At 41.7% G+C, this 13,323-nt stretch overlaps 2 protein-coding genes across 9 annotated transcripts in view; one reads left to right on the top strand and one right to left on the bottom strand.

Moving 5' to 3' along the window:
* The window catches only part of LOC147797958 (uncharacterized), a 216,358-nt gene that overhangs the window by 116,917 nt on the left and 86,118 nt on the right, over nt 1-13,323 (bottom strand). The window lies entirely within an intron of this gene.
* Nucleotides 1-13,323, top strand: part of LOC147797963 (uncharacterized) — a 236,968-nt gene that overhangs the window by 192,201 nt on the left and 31,444 nt on the right. For all 5 annotated transcript variants that reach the window (XM_087141802.1, XM_087141801.1, XM_087141806.1 and 2 more), the window contains 6 exons: nt 1,069-1,189; nt 2,503-2,648; nt 3,433-3,518; nt 8,003-8,124; nt 9,527-9,672; nt 11,042-11,190. In XM_087141802.1, coding sequence (XP_086997928.1) covers nt 2,599-2,648; nt 3,433-3,518; nt 8,003-8,124; nt 9,527-9,580 — 312 coding nt within the window. In that variant the 5' untranslated portion in view covers nt 1,069-1,189; nt 2,503-2,598 and the 3' untranslated portion in view covers nt 9,581-9,672; nt 11,042-11,190. The remainder of the gene's footprint in view (nt 1-1,068; nt 1,190-2,502; nt 2,649-3,432; nt 3,519-8,002; nt 8,125-9,526; nt 9,673-11,041; nt 11,191-13,323) is intronic.

Raw genomic sequence — 13,323 nt, 5'->3', positions numbered from 1 at the left:
TCCAAAATATATTTTGGTATTACCTGAGTTATAGAACATGAAAATGAAAGTTTTAGAATTGTGTCCACCGCCCACATGCTCCAAAACACCCCCACCGAAAAATTATTGTCACAAAAAGGCTATCAAACATACGTTTCAAAGCCCAAATCATAACATAGCAGTAAAAAGGCATACCTGTACCTATGCGCATAGCTAGGTACCTAGGCATAGCCACCTCAGCCCTACAACATGAACGATTAAATTCCTTACTACATTCAACTACATACATCATGTACCCACTACTCTCAGTAAGCACCGCGCATGGCTAGACTGTGTGTATGTACGTGTGTGTACGACGACCGGCTTGGCAGTGCAGTTTCTGTCGACTTACCTTTGAGTCAAGTAGTACAGGATGTGGAATGCGGCTTCCAATCAAAAATTGTTTGTTGGCCACTTGATGACCTCATTGACCTTTTATGGAATGTAACTAAGGGCGTGGCATGCAGTGAGAATTAGGCAGTGTCATGCACCAAGGAATGCATGTTGACCATTGATCTTCCTTGAAATTCTTACCACATGCTTTACCTGTTCATATATTTACTGCACCAATTTGTATCATTGAAGTACAATTTAAAGATAAAAGCTCACATCAACCTGTTTTTGATCAGGTACATGCAATGTATTTTGGCGACTGTTAACCTGGTTTAAAGCCTCTTTGACTACTGCAATGGGCCATGGGATTGGTTTTTTACAGAGAATATAGTCCACAGCTCCCCCTAAACTTAAGTATCTTGGATGATACACTCCCACTCAGGATACTGACCTTGTAAACTCACACAAGATCACATCCTGTCTGTGACCGGTCCTCTTGTGCCTAAGCTAGGATATAGCAGTTTGACACTAAGAGTGTTTTACCAGTTGTCATGTGGCATTTTGTCAATTGACTATACCAATGTGAAACCAACCCTACTCCAAGGTTGCAAATCTTATCTTGATCTTGAAAGTATCGGCAACCACCATCCTCTGTGGCATTGCCGATACCTCCCAGCAGTTCATCATCCCTTAACTCAGTTTTCTTATTGGATGCAGGCACTGACCACTCCTTCAGTTGGAATGTTGAGCCAAATGAACTCCACCACATCTTGGGCCAGAATTCTCAAGCCGTTTTTTTCCTGTTCTGATGACTTGTATGAGGAAGGAAAATCTACAGGTGCATCATTTGCTTTACTTAGTTACATATTTTATGATCATTGCCAACAGTGTGCCATTTGCTTTACTTAGTTACATATTTTATGATCATCGCCAACAGTGTGCCATTTACTTTACTTAGTTACATATTTTATGATCATCGCCAACAGTGCGTCATTTGCTTTACTTAGTTACATATTTTATGATCATCGCCAACAGTGTGCCATTTGCTTTACTTAGTTACATATTTTATGATCATTGCCAACAGTGTGCCATTTGCTTTACTTAGTTACATATTTTATGATCATTGCCAACAGTGTGCCATTTGCTTTACTTAGTTACATATTTTATGATCATTGCCAACAGTGTGCCATTTGCTTTACTTAGTTACATATTTTATGATCATTGCCAACAGTGTGCCATTTGCTTTACTTAGTTACATATTTTATGATCATTGCCAACAGTGTGCCATTTGCTTTACTTAGTTACATATTTTATGATCATTGCCAACAGTGTGCCATTTGCTTTACTTAGTTACATATTTTATGATCATTGCCAACAGTGCGCCATTTGCTTTACTTAGTTACATATTTTATGATCATTGCCAACAGTGTGCCATTTGCATGTAAACTCTACCACATCTTTCACATGGTTGACATTTTCCATCAACATATTCATCACTGTCCCTGTGGCTAAACAATCCTGCTGAACTTAAAATAGTGTGCCCCTCTCTGCCGCACTGTCAACCTCAAAGAAATGGTTCATAAAGAGAGGGTTCCCACCTGTGGACTTCACAAGGGCTCAGTATGGATCCCTTAAATCTATCTTAAAGATGCAGTGCACTAATTACAGAAACAGTTGCCTCACAGTTTCTTTTGAAAAATGAGATTGTTTGGCTGAAAAATGAAGGTATTTTGGAAATTTAAGCCAGGTTTGGGTGCTTCCATCCAGAGGAACAGTTGATAAGTTTACAGATGAAAAATGGTCCACAGTGAATGAGAAAGTATAGGGAAGCCATTTTAAAAATTGCTGTGAGTGGGCTGTTCTTTCTTGGGGTTGAATTTAAGCTAACCTACAAAAAGTTGAAAACAAATGAAAAAAGTAGGGACAAAACAAAAACTTGATTTTTGTTTCAAAAACTCCAGTAATGATGGCTTGCATGTAATTGAGCCCTGAACTTTACATTGATGGGCTTGGATTAGTTTATTTCACCCTTTGTTCATTTTTCCTGTTTCCAATGTGGCACAGAGATAGTTGTAGAGATTAGTGGTCTTGACCCTTGGGGCATTTCTCCACCAGCCCTTGACCGTTTAGTATCTGTCATTTGTTCAACAGAGAGACACCATCCCCAAAGCCAACTACAGGATGCCTGCCGTCACCATCCTTTGATTGAGACAAACCTGTACACGTAGAGCTGGAGATTCCTCCTTGATGTGTCTGGTACCTGCTGTCCTCGCTGGATCCTCTTCCACTACTCTAAGGTTGACAGTCTCATTTCTTGTTTCCTCTTTATTTTATTTTGTTCCAGAGTATGTGCTCTTGACCAACCAGCATTTAATGTTACATTCTTTAGAACAGGCAGACAGCACTTCAACATATAATCTGCAATCCAACACAGTAACACCAACCCTTCAACTCAGAGTCAACAAGACAAGTTTAAATGGGATACAGTCAAACATTGATTTATGACTGTATCCTGCTTAAAGCAAGATCCATTTTAGGTTTTCCTTACATCTTTGCTTTGCTAGACTACAGTGTCCCTGTTACAACAAGGTAATCTGTGAAGTCCCAACATGCATATCGTCGTTTGGATAGTTGCTTCACCACCAACTGTCATAACAAGTGTACAAAATCTGGTTGTTGCTGTACCGGTTTGTGGTGCAACTGATAGATTATGAAGACAAGTATCTGGAGCGATGATAATGTTAGGGTCATTAGGTTCATAATTGAAAGAATTCCGTTCTGTGCAGCAAAGCCTTGATAATGTTAGGATCATCAGGTTCATAATTGAAAGAATTCTGCTCTGTGCAGCAAAGCCTCGATAATGTTAGGGTCATCAGGTTCATCATTGAAAGAATTCCATTCTGTGCAGCAAAGCCTTGATAATGTTAAGGCCATCAGGTTCATAATTAAAAGAATTCCGTTCAGTGCAGCAAAGATTAGCACCCACATCTTGAATTTCTTATTGCATTCACAGCACTGATGCCTGACAGTGGTGTGGGTATCTGAGTGAGTATCCTGACTCATCTACTTCTCTGCCTGCAGTACCAGCCAATGTTCTGACGTTGACACCATACAGCACCTGTTGGAATCACAAAGCATTGCACAGAAGCACACTGGAAATTGCAGGGGTGAGATTTGTTCAGATTTTTCATCAGGATTTTCCCAATTTCAGGGTTTTTCAAACAACTTGATGTCTTTCAAAATCTTGAGTTTACCATTAGGGTGGTTTTAGGGATAAACGTTGATATAGAACACCAGAAATGGATGTTTCAAGGAGTGCCTTTAGGCAAACACAAATGTATGCCGTGGACCCCAGCAACTGTGGGGCACTTTAAGGCTCTGTGATTATTTTGAGGATGTTTCAATTTTCTCCAATCTCTCCTCTGAAGTTGAGAGCAGTACATGAGGCGACATGTTGGGTGAGAACTTTAACTTTTACAAGACATGTACAAGTTAATTGCTTCGTCACTTAGATGGGCAAAAGGAACTTTGAAATTTTGTGGAAGATGAATAATCAATATTTCGGTTGAAATAATATGGCTGTGTCATTCCATGAAGTGGGGGCACAATTTGTGACGGCCGGTGTCCTTGTTACATGGGTAACTTTTGCCACCTGTCATGACCTGTAGAGTAGGTCATTTACTCAGTAAAACTAACACACACCTCTGTATTCAGCCTTGCAGGATGTATAACAATGTCAATGTGCAATCCACATGCAGGGAAATAACAGTTTATTCATTATGGAACCCATGTAACATTTGTCATGATCCCAAATTGTGCCCCATCCTCATGGAATGACCCATCTACATGTTCAGCACGGTTTCCAGCATGGTCCATTTTTAGACCATGTTGACCCACGTTCACCGGCTCTCTCTGCACCCCTTCCCATCATAGTAGGCTGTCAAGTGTTCACTACTGCACTAATCCTTGCAGTACTGTCAAGTTCTCCACTCCTAAGAACCATCCGTGGTTAGACCATGTTGACCCATGTTCATTGGCTGTCTCTGCACTCCCTTCCCATCATAGTAAGCTGTCAAGTGTTCACTACTGCACTAATCCTTGCAGTACTGTCATGTTCTCCACTCCTAAGAACTGGGTACCAGTTCCATGGCACCAGGTTCCAAGTTGTGCTTACTATAGCAGGAAATTATGCTTACATGTACCTAGAGCCCTCTTTACTGGTGATTGTGTTATGAAGCAGTGTTTTCCACGGCCGAAAACTTTGGTAGCGCGAAGTCCTTACAGCTTGGGGTCTGGGGCCCTAGAGAATTTTGGATTCTAAATGCTCTGTGGTGCATTCTGGGGCAATTTCCAGCCCACTTCGTCTGTAATTTGGCCCCAAATCTGATTGCATTTACAACGTGAAATATTGGCTAGGATATTCTTCAGGCGGAATTTCTTCATCAAAAGATTTGATGACAACAAGTTTAATTTTTGGAGCATTTTAGCAGAGCCTCATGTTAGTGACTTGAGACATGCTTGAGATGAGCAGAGCATGTGGTTTTCTCAATGATCAGTTGACTGTGAAAAGGTAGAGTAAAAACAAGCCTCCAAATGCGCCCTTGAATAAAAAAGGAGAAAAGAAATATGTTCAGGCAAAGATAAGTTTACAATTTCCAGCTCGCGTCATGAAAATGAAGTAACCCCTCCATTGGAGCAGAGCATGGGGGCTGCTCATGCATGGCACTGTTCTTCCATTGGTGTCCGCACACACCCCGCAAAACAATGTTGCGCTGTGGGTACCAGCCACATGCACTGCGTGTACATGTATACGCTTGCGCAGTACAATGTACGTGTACATGTGCAAAACACACGCGATGGACACAAGGTTGACTATGCATAAGGGTAGGCAGCCAACGATCACCATTGTCTGTACATCATAAGCGTTGTCGGTAAACTCAAACTCGATCCACAAACTGCAGTAAACCTCTGTTTTATTAAAATCTTGAGAAAGGAGACATTCAGGGAAAAATACACTACTCAAAAGATCAGCAGGGTGGCACAAATTTTAGCGGGGCGGCCCAAAATTTCGGCAGAGCAGTCTGCCCTGCTAAAACAGCCCGTGGAGAACACTATGAAGGTTGCACATGCATGGAGATCTCCATTATTACTGTAAAGGACAAGGAAATTTGCCATCCAAGGAACAGTAAGCGTGCCTTTTTCTGTGCTCACTGTCTCCATGAGCTACATATGCAGAACCTTTGTCAATGTAAATTCATGTGACTAGGAAGGTTGTAAACTTTGACCATTATCAGGGAAAATGGGATTTGGAAGAAGATCACCTGTACAGAGGTGACATTTGTCAGGATTTTTCATGATTGCAGATTTTTCAGAATTTTCCTGATTTGAGGAATTTTTTCATGTGGATTTTAAATGTTGGAAAGTGCTGAGATTACCAATAAGGTGTTTCTCAATTAATTTTAATAACAAGAAATGGGTATTTGAAGAGGTACCTTAAACTCAAATGATACCTGTACGCTATAAACTCTTTGTTCCTGTGGAGCCTTCAAACTTTCTGGTGATTTTTTCCTAGCTATTGCATTTTCCTCTAATCTCACCCCTGCCTGTAAACTGTCTTGAAGTTCTTTTTTTTTGGGGGGGGTTGCGGGGGTTTTTGTCAGATTTCCCTCTCCCTGTTGTTAGTATAAAGATATTGTGGGGGGGTGATTGATTAATTGATTGATCTGTGTGATTGATTGATCAATTTAAATAGAATCTGTTGATCACATAACTATCGCTGATCAAAGTACACTGTAGTCACAACAGGACCCTTTCTTTCCAATGGAAGGCGGTGGAAGACTTATCCAACGACGGGAAGTTACATGTACATCTGGGATTTTGTACAGAGGCCTCTACCAGCCATTATTGGGGCGACATGTGTCTAACTACATTGTTATCACTGAAACTTGTCCTAGGCGCACCCACCTTAACTTTTAGCTTTCAGCCATACATTTTTATCAAACACACGTGTATAGATTCTTGAACTCGTCCAAGTTTGTTTTGTAGTATAAGAAATACCTTCATACCGGTATCTCAGGGGAACAGCTGCTTATTAATATTTCTATGATTTGAAATGTTACCAGTCTAATAGTGTGCTCTCCACTATATTTCTGATGGCTTAAACATATGTCATGAGGCCAAAGGCCAAGTGGTATACGGGACACAGGCGCACTACATTCCTTGTTCCATGGGCACAAGCTTGATAACGAATTTATCTTTAAAGCAAACTTGACGCGCAGTAAAGAAAAGGGGCCTACGTGTATGAGCGCTTTACATAAAGAAAGAAGACAAAAGATATCATACGGCACACAGGAAAAATAGGAACACCGATGTACCACAATTCTGTGATTTTATCTAGGGGGCATGGGAATTCTTTTTGTTTTAACTTATTTCAATAATAAAAGAATAAGAACTGGGCTCACACTAAGAAAGGAAATTGTTAGTATTGTACATGCATTTACATGTAAACACCTGTGATGATCAGCACGAGGGAAACACCCCACTTTTGAATTTACAGTCATGCAGATGTGTGATTGCTTAGCATAAAAATAGCGCAATGAATTGGGTTAGAGCAGTGCATTACGCTGGGTTTGATATGAACTGTGCAATACAGTTGTACATGTATCACACTGTTTGTTGCCATGGAACGATCAATCAGAACTGAGAATTCATGTTTGCTTGAGGATAAAATCATTTGTAAACCAGTGAAGTGTCATTACCACAAAAGGGGCCAGCACTGCTTGGAATGTTTGGCCCTCTCTTGGCCCCTCTTAGGGTTTACTGAAGAGGGCAAACTCCACCAAAATGTTGATAAGAGAGCACCCAATCCGAGGCTTTTACAGAGAATAGCCTATGTTGGAAATGGGGCTGAAAATACATGTGTTATGGTATTACCCGAGTCACATGACATCTCTAGCTTCATCAATGTGGGTCGTTGGCACATGAGAAAAAAAAAAACATCAATTGAGCTGGCTTTTGTGGTGAAGCAGAGGGATTTATATTGTGGATTTGTTTGAATTTAATTTTATTTTCTTTTTCAATTTCTTTCCAGTGGGAAAAGATCTAATTTAAAAGGTCATTTTATTTACGACACAAATTTGTATTATTGAAGTATACATATATTCTATTTCAGGACAAAAGCTCACATCAACATTTCTTGGTCAGGTAACACCGTTATGTATTATGGACCCTGTTCTAAACAGAGGCTTTTGTCTGTAAAAGTCTCATTCATTACAGCAATGGGTAGTTGGATTGGCTCCTAACTCCCCCTGATGCATCCTGAATGATACCACTCCTACTCAGGACACTGACCTTGTAAACTCACACCGGATCACATCTTGTCTGTGACCAGTCTTCTTGTGGCTAATACAGTAACTAGGATATACTCAGTGTCATACTGTGGAGAGCTTTACCAGTTGTCATCTAATGTTGTATCAATTGATCCTACAATTACCATAGTAAAACCAAAGGCACTCGAAGTTGAGAATCTATCTTGATCTTCCCTGAACTATCATAAGAGTATAGGCAACCATCATCCTCTGTCATGTCTGTGGCATCACTGATACATCACAGCAGTTTATCCCTGAACTCAGTTTCTTCTTGTTGGCTGCAGGCACTGACCACTCCTTCAGTTGGAATGTTGAGCCAAATGAACTCCACCACATCTTGGGCCAGAATTGTCAAGTCGTTTTTCTTTCTGCTCTGATGGTTAATCTGAGGAAGGAAAATCTACAGGTGCGTCATTTGCTTTGCTTTATATCTTATGATCACTGCCAACAGTGTTCCATGTGCATGCATTGTAAACTCTACCAGGTCTTTCAAATCCATGGTTGAAATTTTCCATCAACATTTGCATTGCTGTCCCTGTGGCTAAAATCCTGCTGAACCTGAAACAGCGCGCCCCTCTCATCTGCCATACTGTCAACTCCAAAGAAATGTTCCATCAAGAGAGCCTGCCTGTGGAATTCACATGGGTTCAGTATGAATCCCTTAAATCCATCTTGAGGTTGCAGTGCACTAACTAAAGTGATAAGTTCTGCTGAGCTCATCAGTATAAAAACAGTTGCCCCACTGTTTCTTTTGAAAAATGAGATTGTTTGGCCAAAAAATGGAGGGAGTTTGGAAATTTAGGCCACGTTTGGGTGCTTCCATCTAGGGGAAGAGTTGATAAGATTGCAGATGAAAAATGGTCCACAGTGAACAAGAAAATAGTGGGAAGCAAAATCCTGAATCTGAAACACAAGATGGTTTGGCCCCAAAAAAATGGACGGACTGTGGTGGAAGTGTACATGTAGGTCAGGATTTACTCCCTTGGTTTGCATGCTTCCGTTTGATAGCAGAGTTGATGAAATGACTGATTGAAAAAGACCTCAATCGTGTCAATGCCCAAGAAAAGTGGAGGGAAGCCATTGAAAAATGGTGGTGACTAGGATTAGGAACTTTCACGTTTTGGGCCGGGGGGAGCAGGTGAGTTTATTTTGTGTGAAGGATTGAAAACGTATTTGTTGTAATTGCTTAACCCACCAAAATTGAACAGTAACAGAAAGACTAGGGTCAAGACAAAAATTTTATTTTGTGTGAGAAACTCCAGTAATTTCAATTGGAATGTTATCAAGTGCTGAACTTTGTTAAGGTGCCTCAAAGTGCCAGGTTATTTCAGCCCATCTCACAGCCGGATTTCCCCCTCCCCAAGAACTTGGCTGTGCCCTACTGGATTTTCTTTTATTAACCTTGGTAGGCATGTAAAAACTCTCATCAGAAATGTGAAATTTGAAGTCAGTCGGACATATACCTGTAGTTTGTCATTACCTGTCATTGGAAATACAAAGCTGTATGCCTACTCAGTCTGGCCCTGTGCATTGAATACCCCAGTGTAAAATACATCAGTGCTGTGCAAGAATGGTATGGGTTTTTCCAAAATTGGTTAAAAAATGATTGCAAAGTGTAACTCTTTAAACTCCTATAGGCTCAGCCCTTGAATAAATGCCGCACTGCAGCGACATCGGGAAGAAATGTCGATTTCTCTTTTAGGGTTAAATTTGCACTGTTTCCAATGTGGCTTGGATTAGTGCACTTCACCCTTGGGACATTTCTCCACCAGCCCTTGACCGTTTAGTATCTGTCATTTGTTCAACAGAGAGACCCCATCCCCAAAGCCAACGACAGGATGCATGCCGTCACCATCCTTTGATTGAGACAAACCTGTACACGTAGAGCTGGAGATTCCTCCTTGATGTGTCTGGTACCTGCTGTCCTCGCTGGATCCTCTTCCACTACTCTAAGGTTAACAATTTCTCTTCCAGTTTGCTCTTGATATTTTTTCAGAGTACATGGCTCTTGGCCAACCACCATTGAATGGTACACTCTTCGGAAAAGGCAAACAGCACTTCAAAATGTTTTCTACGGTGCAACACAACACCATCATCAACCTTTCAATTCAGAGTCACTGAGTCAAATTGAACTCAGTTGGATGTACTTGTAGTCAAACATTGATTTTTGAAATCCAACATATCTTGCTTTAAATTAATATAGCAAGAAAAGTGTTAGGTTTCCCTTCATCTTTGCTTTCTCTGTTTTCCAATAATACAAGGTCTCTTTTACAACAAGGTCATCGGTAAAGTCCCAACAACCTTGTTTCATGCACGGTGTCCTTTGCATCATGAACGGATGTATTGTGTGAATAAAGTTGAGATGGTACGTCACCTTGTGGTGCACCAAAACTGTCGTAAATATGTCGCTTCATGGTGCAGCCGATACGTACATTGTTCTAGTAGGCATTCAAAACTGTCGTATATATGTCACTTCATGGTGCAGCCGATACGTACATTGTACTTGTAGACATTCAAAACTGTCGTAAATATGTCACTTCATGGTGCAGCCGATACGTACATTGTACTTGTAGACATTCAAAACTGTCGTATATATGTCGCTTCATGGTGCAGCCGATACGTACATTGTACTTGTAGACATTCAAAACTGTCGTATATATGTCACTTCACGGTGCAGCCGATACGTATATTGTACTTATAGACATTCAAAACTGTCGTATATATGTCACTTCACGGTGCAGCCGATACGTACATTGTACTAGTAGGCATTCAAAACTGTCGTATATATGTCACTTCATGGTGCAGCCGATACGTACATTGTACTTGTAGACATTCAAAACTGTCGTAAATATGTCACTTCATGGTGCAGCCGATACGTACATTGTACTTGTAGACATTCAAAACTGTCGTATATATGTCGCTTCATGGTGCAGCCGATACGTACATTGTACTTGTAGACATTCAAAACTGTCGTATATATGTCACTTCACGGTGCAGCCGATACGTACATTGTACTTGTAGACATTCAAAACTGTCGTATATATGTCACTTCATGGTGCAGCCGATACGTACATTGTACTAGTAGACATTCAAAACTGTCGTAAATATGTCACTTCATGGTGCAGCCGATACGTACATTGTACTAGTAGGCATTCAAAACTGTCGTATATATGTCACTTCATGGTGCAGCCGATACGTACATTGTACTTGTAGACATTCAAAACTGTCGTAAATATGTCACTTCATGGTGCAGCCGATACGTACATTGTACTAGTAGGCATTCAATTGTATCTTGAGCCTTGAATTTCTTATTACATCCACAGCATTGATGCCTGACTGTAGTGTGACATGAGTGAGTATCCTGACTCGTCTACCTCTCTGCCTGCAGTCCTAGTGAATCATGGTGCTGACACCATATAGCACCTGTTGGAATCACATAGGATAGCACAGAAGCACACTGCAAAGCTCAGGGGTAAGATTTGACAGGATTTTTCCCTGATTTCAGGATTTTTCAAATGATCTCTTTCAAAATGTGAAGAAACCTGAGCTAATACCATTATTGTGTTTTTGTACCTATGAAAGTTGATGTAGAACACAAAAAATGGGTGTTTGAAAGGGATACCTTAACCCCATTTCTGAAAGACGCTACAAAATACTACTTAGCAAACAGCACTGTGGCTTGTACGAGAACATGACCTTGTTCTCTGAAGTCATAAATACAATTTCCGTTACAGAAAACATCTCACCTCTGTTTACCTGCATTTGCATATCAGCGCGCATGGGCATCAAACCTCGCTGAAAAAGGTCACCCACGTCACACCCCCCACGCCCACTGCATGTCCCCTCCATAAAAGGCTGCGTAGCACAAAGACTCGTCTTAGTTATTTTCAGTGACGCGTGTAGTCGACATCGTGTGAATTTAGTATACAATAGAGTTTCACGCTTACACGCAACCTCTCTATTTTCTATGTAAAAATGGTGGAGTCCGCCAAAACCCAAACACAGGACTGGATTTTCTATCTGTAGTTCAAGCCACGCTCCAGGCAAATCCCCCGGTTCTTCCAAGCCTTATAGGCCCTCCAAGCATGTCATTTCCACCGTGTCGACTGAGTCTACTCTGCCGTGTTGTACGAGTGGAAATTCCCCGGGGTCGACTCCGCGACTGGCACCTAACAGGGCTTCTCCCCGTCAGGTTCCGCACACCTTCGGTAGCCTAAGTGAGCACTTGACAGCAGCGGAGTCCAACGTCCAAGTGTGTGCGGAACAGCAGGGCCCGGCACTCGATGCAGCACAGTCATCTGAGCGTCCGGCCACCTCCGCTTGGTCACAGAGGCCCAGGGCACCACCACCACCTCAAGTCGGCAGCACATTTTTAGCCACGTGGACGACAACCTTTTTGTTGCAGATACAGGTTAGACGCAACAGCTTCAACCTCTTTCTCATCCAAGTGCTTGGTCTTGCTGTTCAAACGACTCTAGCCCGTCGGTACTACGAGCATCCAGATCTTTCAGCAGTGTTTCCCGAGAACTATTCTCATTTTCTCTGGCAGATTCCTTCACCCTTTGCAATAGCCCACGATGTAAATGTCTCTCCCAATCATGGAACCATTTTTCGGCGTCATTCTGCCGACTGCTATATCTATGTTACTCGACCCAACAGTAGACCTACCACTGCACCTGACTTCAGCGTGATGTTCGTGCCCGTTCTTTATCACAGCCTCGCTCCCACTCGTTGGATCATGGTGGAATCAAGGTCCGTTTCCCCGTTGACACTTGGGGGTCGGAACACTTTCTCCTGTCATTTATCCTCTGATAAAGATGGCCTCTTTTTTCCTTAGCTGGCTAATCTATCACTTACAGTGATGACAGAAGTACATGTAGGTCAGCTTCAATCATGTCAGCTTCTTTTTTTTTCCAATCGTGCCTTATTTACATGTCTTGCCTTATCGTCAGGTGATTGTAGCGATTTTGGCACTTGTGCATGTAGGTCTACCTCAAAATAGATTTTTGATTGTGTCATGGGGATTAGATCCCGTTTTCCTTCGTTGACCGATGTGCTCCTCAACCATTGTGGAGCAGTTCTATTCACAGTAATCAATGTGTCTTAATCTCTTTGTGTTTTTTTGCCAATAGGCCTAGCCACTCTCTTTAACTGCACGGAATATTTTTGTATTCTGCTTGGTACCGGCACATTTATTTCCTGAACTCACTTGTTTCCTAGTTCTTGGCATCAGAACTTGACGCAGTCATGTGGGTCCCGATACACTAACATTTATGTACAGTCTCAAGACTACTTCAGGCTTGGAAGATTATTCAATCTTCTGCAGCTGTAATAGTTCTAATTCCACTGAAGCTGTTGTCATTAGTCACCTTTGCCTTACATTTGCCCTTAGAGCTTCAGTCTATAGGGACTCCCGTACTCAAATTTAACTCGCAGCACTGCATTTTCCTACTCGGTGGTGTCACTTCAAGTTGAACCCTCCTGTTCAAGGTCTTCCGGCAGGGTTGCTGTGTGCATTCGGTGACTTGACATGGGCAGACCATTCTTGAGTATATTTGGCTGCGCCTTTTCAGTGTGTTCCGTGCACAATCTCTAGGTGCCTTCC

Source organism: Acanthaster planci, linkage group LG10 (assembly GCF_054643075.1).
Source record: "Acanthaster planci isolate LZ-2023a linkage group LG10, COTS_SCS, whole genome shotgun sequence".
Taxonomy (NCBI): Eukaryota; Metazoa; Echinodermata; class Asteroidea; order Valvatida; family Acanthasteridae; genus Acanthaster; species Acanthaster planci.
Note: the sequence above shows the minus strand (reverse complement) of the source record. Positions and strands in the feature narration are given on the sequence as shown.